The sequence below is a fragment of the Musa acuminata genome, chromosome BXJ3-1, assembly GCF_036884655.1.
Source record: "Musa acuminata AAA Group cultivar baxijiao chromosome BXJ3-1, Cavendish_Baxijiao_AAA, whole genome shotgun sequence".
Lineage (NCBI taxonomy): Eukaryota > Viridiplantae > Streptophyta > Magnoliopsida > Zingiberales > Musaceae > Musa > Musa acuminata.
Genome location: NC_088349.1, coordinates 38,517,918 through 38,527,740, shown reverse-complemented (window position 1 = coordinate 38,527,740; position 9,823 = coordinate 38,517,918). Strand labels below are relative to the sequence as shown.

Below are 9,823 nucleotides of genomic sequence, written 5' to 3'. Positions count from 1 at the left end.
CTGAAAGAAGCAATCACCGAGAAAGATATACCAAATATGAAATATCTGAAGGTAGTAATCCAATAATCAACACCAGCATATATCCTTTCCCTTTGCCTACTGTTGGCCAAACTATCTTGTACAGTTCAAGTCCGAATTTACCAGAGGAAAACAACTACTTTGAGTTGCACATTCTGCTGGATCATAAAGCTGTCACAGGTGCTTTCAACATAGCAAGAGATAGCAGCAAAACTTGATTAGCCACACTTGTAATATGCCAAAAAACCACATAATTTCCACCGAGTACTTCAAAGATACTTGTTCAAAGATCAAGTAGCAGAGTGGTTTTGTTTGAAGAGCCACATTTCTAATATATTTATGGCCCGAATAATAATTCAGCTTCCTATACAATAAATTTTATGAAAATACTAATTTATATGTCCATTAAGAAGTACATAAAATTTAAAGGATGAATTATCAATGAAGGCTACCGTTCTTTTGCATGGGAGAATAGTCACAATGCATGTTCACCCACTTCAGCTGGCACTCTTAACACATGACTAGTGACTCTAGGCACCATCATACATACTGGGCCAAGATGGAACTGTCCTGCGATTCCTTTGCCAAAATGTCATTTGGATGAGTGGCCTGAGATGGTGTTAAACGTTCCATACCCAGCAAAAGCCAGACCAATAAGAATTATGCAATAATCCAAAATTCTCTGCCACGATCTCATTTCAGAACCAATAATAGTGAGGTGAAACATGGCTGGCAAAACAAAGGAGAGCAGTGCACAAACAGTGCTTCCCACGAAAGAGACGAAGTTTCCAAAGCCTGGGACAAAAGAAGCCAACATAGACAGCACCACCAACACAAGTATGCGGCTCCCGTGCAAGCCTAACCACTCTGCACATCGGAAAGTGTTAATAAGCTTCTGAAACCATCTACTTGACTTCAGCCTTGTCTCAATGATCTCATTGATCGGATGCATCATGATTGGAAATGTGAATGCTAGAGCTATGCAGAGCCCAGCCTGTCCGACAAAGACGAAACGAAGTTCAGAAATCATCCTATGAAGTCTAACTGGTGAAAGACAAACAAAACAAACAATTATTATGTAGAAAAGTGCAAAGTTAATGGAGCTAACTTTTCCAATTGAATACAGCTATCTGGTCAATCAATCAGAATTTTTACAATGGTTTTTTACTCTGCAATTCTTGCGACCAATAACATGTATTAGACGATATTTCATCATTCTCAAGCTCGGTTGGGCTACTCACTTCCACAATTTTCTTATCTGATGTATTTCTTTTCCCTTAATTCCTCTATCCACTTTCTGTTGCATCCTACTAAGTTCTACATTTCTGCTCTCTTCCTGTAGATGCTTTATGGAATGACAACTGGCATTAAAAATCTATCACTCTTCTGGATAAGTGATCATCAAATGCCAGGTAGGTAAAGTAGAAAGTTCTACAACAAAATCAGGTCTTATGGGTCAAGATCTTAGGTGGGTAGAAAACAACATATAAAGAAATAGCGGTCATGTGGCATCAGCGCATTGATATACCTTTTAGCAACATTTCATGCAGCAAAGCTTGTCATAGTTATTATTATCTAGTTATTATTATTATCTAATAATAATAAAAAGGGTAAATGAACCGAAATGTCTCGCTGAAATATCTTTACATCCAGAATAAATTAGCTCAGTTGAATCTTCCAAGCAGTCAGTATATATATCCAACTTGAAAGTAGACCATCAAATCTATGTGTCCAAAGATTTTGCTTCTTCTGTACTAAAATTTTGTGCTTCAGTATGTGCTCAAAATGGATAGTGTTTTTGCATTTATCACATGCACCAAGACATTACAGCAAAGGAGGGAAAATTCACTGACCTTTACCGCAATAGCAGACCAATTGTTCGGAAGATTAAGTGTTATTATGTCTTTGGTCTCATTTCCATATGCTAGATAACCAAATAACCCAAAACAAACATAGGCAACAGTAATCCCAATGAATGCCTGCAAGAGTACCCAGGGAAATTTTCGCCTCTCAGCCATGGATGCCTCTAATGCTAATGTCATGCTGAAGCCTTCAAAACAGAACACTGCCATTCCTCCTGCAAATGGTAGTCCCCAAGCCCCATTAAAAGCACTCCTGTTCCTGGAATTGTCAAAGATTTGAAGGTCCTCTTTGATGACAATGGCCATTGCAAGAATGTTGCACAAATCAGCAAAAGCACTGAAAGGGGCAAGGGAAGGAAGAGACCGAATAAAAGAAAGAGCAATTTCAAGGGGAAGCAAAAGGAGGAAAATAAAGACAGCCGGGTTTATGTGTTGTTCCTTGGTTTTGATTGATGTGAAGATCGATGAGAGATTCTGACCAATGAAGACTAAGTAAGCTATAGAACCCCCAGTTTGGGCAGCAAGAATAAGAAGTTCAGTCATGTAGCGACCGATGGACCCAAAGGCTTTCCCACCCAAATCCCCATAAGTTTGTAAATGCAACAACTCATTTGCCTTCTCTTCTTCTTCTTCTTCTTCTTCCTCCTCCCATAATCTTTTTCTGCATTGCACCTGTTTAAGAAATGAAAGGAGGCAATACGTAAATTCAAAAACAAGAACATAAAATAATCATGCTGATAACTTGGATAATCTATGGTCCTGTCAACTAAGAACATTATTCTATAGAAGATCCAAAAACAAATATATTAACCAGAAAATTTTGTAGAAAAAAAAGTTCCTTATTTTCCTATGATTTTCACATATGGTTACTCTCCAACTGAATATAAAAACAAGTCCAAATTAGAAAATTCAATCTCATGTACAATAATGACATAACTGAAACGAAATTTGGCATGAGTTGCAACATGAGGAATCAGAAAGCTTCCGTAAGGTCATGGAGAACTACATGAGGTGGTTGTCGACGTCCCAGTGAAACAGGTTACGTTAACTGAGCTATGCACAAAAGCAGTGATACATGAAACTAAAGCAGAAGAAATCAGAGTTCTTCTCCTCCTGTCTTTGAATTATGCGCTTGCAACTTGCAACATCAAATGAAAGTATGTTCTTCAATTTGGCTTGCACAATTTGAAGGTTAATTGTACATCAAAATTTGGCACCCAATGCATCTGATCTTTTCTGTCAAGACCTGTGTACAAATAGCCCTGCATAAAGCATGTATCGTGGGACGCCTTGAGAAGGACGTCCCTAGGTAAATAGTGGAACTTGTTCTATGAAGGAATTCATTAGTGAGCAAAAAGAGAAGGAAAAGTATGAATAAAAACGAAAAGCAGGTCCACCAAACTTTCTATCGAAGAAAACCCACGCGAAGCCCAACAAGAAAGGAGGCGTCTCAGCCTCATACAAAGAGGAAATCAGAATATCTTGACTTGTCAATATTTTCTATTTGTCTATTCCTTTTCCCCTTTTCTTCGTCTCCTTCTTCGAGTAAGAGCTCATCAATAAATTAATACATCGAATTGCAAGAAGAAGAGGAGACATATCAGCTACTATTATTCTAAAACACGTGGAAGATTTTGAGCAATTATTATAAACACTGACGATGAGGAGCATGCAGTAGTAGGTGGAGACGCCGGCGGCCGCGACGCCGAGGGAGCCCGCGAGCCAACCCGCGACACGAAAGGCGTAAGGCAGGCCCAGCACCCCCGTCCCCACGATCGACACCACGATGTTCCCCAGCGTCTGCGCTGCCGTTGCCCGGCCGCTGCTACGACCACCAGCCGAGGCGGCCACCTCCAGAAGCGGAGCTTCCGCCTTCGCTTCCATCGCCTCCCCTCCTCTTCCTCGCTCGCTCGAGCTGATGCTACCGCCACCGCCCACCCGACGCAAACCGAACCGGTTGAATGAGGGCAGGGAAAACCGCAGGACTTGTTATATGACCGGGCCCACGTGGCGGCCTTATCCTCTGTCGGTGTGATGATGCCTGCCAGCAGCGACGAGGACGGTGGATCGAGCTGCGCAGATTCGATATACGTGCAACAACAACGGTAATGAATTAACATCCTCCCGTGGCCGTCACGCGTCTTGACATGACCGAACCTGGACGGCCGCACCGCGAAGCAAATGTGTTGACGAAAAGAAGAGCACATTCCTTCAAGTATTAAAACGTGCATGCAGAGTACCGTCATTGCTTGGGCACATCATCGTATGATGTGTTGTTCCGCCAACGTTTGGTGAGTTCACGGTGTTATCGGGTTCCATGGAAAGCACCGATCCGATCATGATTATATTTATTATATATATATCACTAAATGATTCTAACAATTTGCGTCTTGCTCTAGCGGGCGCCGGTGATATATATATATATATATTAAGAAACTTAAATCCTAATAGAAATAATCATGGTAGTATAGGTTTTGATCATTGAAATGATGATCCGGATACAACTGAAAGTTGTAAAAAGTTGTTGGGCAGATGGCCTATTATTTAGTCGATAGGCTTTAATAATCTAAAGCCGGCTCTAACCTTAACTCTCTTTTCATTTAATCTAAACATTAATTTTTTTAACTAAGAAGGATGGTGACTAGGAAAGAAAAAAAAGAAGGGGTAGTCATGGTCGTGAAAAAAGAGAAGCAATAATTGAGGGTAAAAAAAAAATAGAAGAATGAAAGGAAAAAGGAGAAGGACAATACAAAGGTTGTTCTCAATCACCCGAGAAACAAATTTATCAAAATTTCTTGCAAAAAAAGAAGGTTTCATCGTCGTGTAAAAATTGATGTGCAAAAACCCACAAAACCGAAAACTACGCATATAAGAAAGATGTGTTACCAAGGGAGATCGTATATCCCTAAAAACCTACAGATCTATGGGAGAGGATGAAAGAGGTCAATTGTCCTCCTCTCTAACGATGATCCACATGATAAGGGTTGTGAAGATTTTCTCAAATCGCTGCACAATCCTCCTCGTTGCTCGCACCACACAATCAAGAACGAGCTGCCCCTTCTTGCGATCCACACGCCCCCCAAATAGGGGTTGTAGGTTGAAAAGGAGAGGGAGAGAGGAGAATAGGAGGTGGCAGCAAAAAAGAACCTAGCTCATGGCCATTTAGTTCCCTCTTATTTATAGAGGCCCCTTATCAACTTACCATAATAGATCCTACCATATTAGGTATTGGATCTCCATCCAACTACCCAAATCTCTTAGATTAGTAGGTCTCTACCCAATAATCTCTTATTGGCTCTTATTGGATCTCATCCATATGATCCAATAACTCATAGGCTTATTAGATATCCAATAAGATAGAGGCTCCAACGAATATCTCATATATGAATCTTTACTCGTTGCAACACCTCCCATATATGTATGACCCTCTAGGCTCAATATCGAGCTGACCATGAGTCATACCTGTCAGAACTCCTTCTGGCTCAATAAATTATTATCTTTATAATAATTCACTCAACTCATTGACTACGGACGTACTAGGCCACTACGTTGCAATCCCCAAACGATATAGGGGAATCCAATCCATTGGACCTATCTGTCCTCAGTTACCATATATCTATAGTTATTCATCTATCTAATATCCCAAAGATCGTATATTGAGCATGGTGCTGTTAGGCCCACACAATTTCTACTCGAGTCTCACTCTAATCGGATTCTCTTAAAGAACTCTTTCTATCTCAATCCAAATGACCATAGCTAGGGATTTGTTTGAGCAAGAATATATGGGATATTCCTCTCATGACACCGAAAGCGGATAATCCTTTATCGACATTCAATAGTGTTTGTAAGATTGGTTGCCACTCCCGATGACCGGTTGTGCTAGATTTGAAACTTTCATGCCTATAAGTCCGATATCAAAGAGTAGAGTACTCATATATGACATCCTTGGTGTCTTAAGTCTAAGGATAGATACACTATTGAGACGATAAAATTATTATTTAATAATAAGGCATCATTAACCATCCAACATTCCGTGAGCGGATCAATCAGTGAACTCATTCTCCAATAAGCACTTGCATTGTATCCCTAGTGTCCCTACACGAGTAGCTATGAGACTAGTCGCCTCCATCATATGGATGGGTATACAATACACTAGTTTGTTCGGGTATCTTGATGTCCCTCTCGAGTAACCTATGACCCAGATTATTTAGAGTTTGTGTTTAAAGGCGAATCGATCTCATTATTGTAATCTCATCATGATCTGATTCCCATTATATATATCCATGGATATCATAATATATTCATGCAACAAGCAATATAAAGTGATAAAATATCAAATAATATAATAAATAAAAAGAGTGTGCATCACATCACACGTGCCACCACTCACATGATTGGCTTATAGGGCACCTATAACTAGAAATCTCCCATTTGACCTAAAGCCAATCACCTATGTGTTTGATCCCCATCAAGCCCTTGTGACGCTCAAAGACAATCTGAGACAACAGCTTTTTTAGTGGATCTGTAATGTTATCTTTGGATGAAACTCTTTCCACTACTACATCTCCTCGGGCAACGATCTCTCTGACCTAGGTTCCTTCGCTTGAGCAATCACCCCGTTGTTGTCACAATATAAGAGAATCAGCTCCTCGTTGCCTGACATGACTCATAGATCTGCGATGGACTTTTTCATCTAGACTCCCTCCTTGCTGCCTCTACTACAGTAATATACTCCGTTTCTATTATCGAGTCAACAATAATATCTTGCATGGAAATCTTCCAGCATACTGCTCCTCTATTCAGGGTGAACACATACCCTGAATTAAACTTATTATCATCGATGTTAGAATGGAAACTCGAGTCTCTGTGCCCTCAACCCGAAGGCTACTACCTCCATATACTAGTAAAAGATCCTTAGTTCTTCTCAAGTACTTAAGGATACACTTTCCTACTTTCTAGTGTTCCAAGCTTCGATCCGTCTAATATCTGCTCATAACGCTCAGAGTATGTGTTATATCAAGCCTAGTACATAGCATAACATATATGATAGACTTTATCACTGAGGTATAGGGTATCCTATTCATGTTCGACCTTTGTTTAGAAGTCTTTAGGGACATACTTTTAAAAAGTGATATCCCATGTCTCATAGGTATGAGACCTCTCTTGGAATTTTTCATGCCAAACCTTTTGACAATGGTGACTATGTACTTGGACTGGGACAAGCCAAGCATCCTCTTAGATCTATCTCTATAGATCTGAATCCCTAGGATATTTGATGCTTCTCCTAAGTCCATGGAGAAGTGTCTAGATAACCAAGCTTTTCCTATGGAGAGCATTCTTACATCATTTCCAATGATTATGATGTCATCTACATATAACACCAAGAAGGTGATAGTGCTCTCACTTACCTTCCTATATACACAAGACTCATCTTCGTTCTTAACGAAGTTATAAGATTTGATCGATTCATCAAAACTTATGTTCCAACTTTGGGAAGCTTGCTTCAATCCATAAATGGACCTAAGCAGCCTGCACACTTTATTTGGACTATCCTTGGACACGAATCCTTTAGACTGTATCATATACACCTCCTCGAGGTTACCATTGAGGAAGACGATTTTCACATCCATTTGTCAGATCTTATAATCATAGTGTGTTGCAATAGCTAACAAAATTCAGATAGATTTTATCATAGCTACGGGTGAGAAGGTTTTGTCATAGTCAACACCTTGCCTTTGACGATACCCCTTAGCCACTAGTCTTACTTTATAGGTTTCCACATTTCCATCTACTTCGATCTTCTTTTGAAGATCCACTTGCAACCAATGGGTACAATACCCTCTAATGCATCAACTAGGTTCTAAGCCTTGTTAGAATACATGAAATCTATCTTAGAATTCATGGCTTCTTGCCACTTCCCAGAGTTTATACTCATAATAGCATCCTTATAGGTTTGAGGATCAAGATCCTCAACATCCTCTCCTCTGATGTGTCCCACATATCTCGCAAGAGGATGGAATACTCTACAAGACCTATGTAAAGTCAGAAATTATGTGCTAGGTACCTGAACAAACTTGGGATATGGAGTGGTGCTTGAGCTAGGTTCTCCAACATTGCTCAACTCTATTATGCTCCTACTGTCTCTACCAAGAATATGTTCCTTCTAAAGAAATACTACTCTCTTGGCTATAAAAATCTTTTAGTCCTCATGGTGATAGAAATAATATTCATAAGTTTCCTTAGGTTAACCCACGAACTTGTACCGCTCCGCCCTAGATTCCAACTTGTTAGGGTTGTGTCTCTTAACATGGGCAAGGTAGTCTCAAATCTTAACAATATTAAGATCGGACTTCTTTCATTTTTATATCTTATATAGAGTAAATACTATCGAGTTAGTTGGTGTAGGAAAATCTAAGGGCGATATCATATGCACAACAGAATAATAGAAAACAAAAATACCAAAATTTTTCATAAATTATGTTCGTCGTCATGCGAAGATTGTGTGCAAAAATCATAAAATTAAAAAACTATGTATATGAAATATTGTGTTACCTAGGGAGATCGTATATCCCTAAATCCTTGTAGATTTGTAGGAGAGGGTGAAGGAGATATAGCGTCCTCCTCTCTAACGATGATCCATATAGTAGGGTTGTGACGATGCTCCTTAAATGTCCAGGCCTACTATCTGAGGAGAAGGGGAGAGAAGAATAGGAGGTGACAATCAATAAAACCTTTGGCCAATGGGTGTTTGGTTTCCTCTTATTTATATAGGACCCTTGTCAACTTAACCCTAATGGATCCTACCCTATTGGGTATTGGATCTCTATCCAACTACCCAAGCCTCTTATTGGATCTCTATCCAACTACCTAAGCCTCTTAGATTAGTGGATCTCTATCCAATAATCTCTCATTAGCTCTTATTAGATCTCATCTATATGATCCAATAATTTAGGGCTTATTGAATATCCATTAAGATAAGGCTCTAGCGGATATCTCATATTCGAACCTCTACTCATTGCGGATATCTCATGTGTGACCCTCTAGGCCCAATATCGAGCTGGCCATGAGTCATACCTCTTAAAACTCCTTCTAGCTCAGTGAATTATTATCACTATAATAATTTATTCGACTCATCGACTTTGAACGTACTAGGCCACTACGCCGGAGTCCCCAAACGATATAGGGAAATCTAATCCATTGGACCCGTCCATCCTTAATTACCGTGTATCTATAATCCCTCATCTATCTAATACCTTAGAGACCGTATATTGGGCATGATACTATCAGGCCCATATAGTTTCTACTCGAGTCTCGTTTTAATCAGATTCTCCTAAAGAACTCTTTCTCTCTCAATTCGAATGACCCTAGCAAGAGATTTGTTTGAACAAGAACACATGAGATATTCCTCTCATGACACTAAGAGCATATGATCCTATATGACACTCAATAACCCTCATAAGGTTGGCTACCACTCCCGATAATCGATTGTGCTAGATTAAAAACCTTCAGACCTATAAGTCTGGTATTAAAGAGTGGAATACTCATACAAGACATCCTTGGTGTCTCAAGTCTAAGGACTAGATATACCACTGGAATGACATAATTGTTGTCCAATAAAAATGCATCATCAACCATCCAGCATTCCGTGATCGGATCAATCAATGAACTTATTCTCCAATGAGCACCTACACTATATCCCTAGTATCCCTACACAAACAACTATGAGGCCAGTTGCATCCATCATATGGATGGGTAAACAACACACTAGTCTATTTAGTTATCTCGATGTTCCTCTCGAGTAACCTATGATCGGGATTATTTAGGATATGTATTTAAAGGCGAATCGATCTCATTATCGTGATCTCACCATGATTCGATTCCCATTGCACAGATCCATAGACATCACAATATATTTATGCATATATGCAACAAGCAATATAAAT

The 9,823-nt window shown here is 39.6% G+C and overlaps 1 protein-coding gene across 1 annotated transcript; it reads right to left on the bottom strand.

The window, feature by feature from the left end:
* Window positions 1–254: 254 nt before the first annotated feature.
* On the bottom strand, window positions 255–3,849 carry LOC104000177 (amino acid transporter ANT1). Its single transcript, XM_009422163.3, has 3 exons — window positions 3,540–3,849; window positions 1,872–2,552; window positions 255–1,012 (listed from the first exon to the last, which is right to left on the bottom strand). Exons 1-3 carry the CDS (start codon window positions 3,762–3,764, stop codon window positions 611–613), a joined length of 1,308 nt encoding a protein of 435 aa, XP_009420438.2. The 5' UTR covers window positions 3,765–3,849; the 3' UTR covers window positions 255–610.
* Between the last annotated feature and the right edge of the window lie 5,974 nt (window positions 3,850–9,823).

What these genes read in the sequence shown, in the direction of transcription:
- LOC104000177 (XM_009422163.3), bottom strand. Translation starts at nt 3,764, where the DNA reads ATGGAAGCGAAGGCGGAAGCTCCGCTTCTGGAGGTGGCCGCCTCGGCT. An exon ending in ACTACTGCATGCTCCTCATC is followed by an intron (nt 2,553 to 3,539) that starts GTCAGTGTTTAT and finishes TTTCTTAAACAG; the next exon opens with GTGCAATGCAGAAAAAGATT. An exon ending in GGTCTGCTATTGCGGTAAAG is followed by an intron (nt 1,013 to 1,871) that starts GTCAGTGAATTT and finishes TTTGTCGGACAG; the next exon opens with GCTGGGCTCTGCATAGCTCT.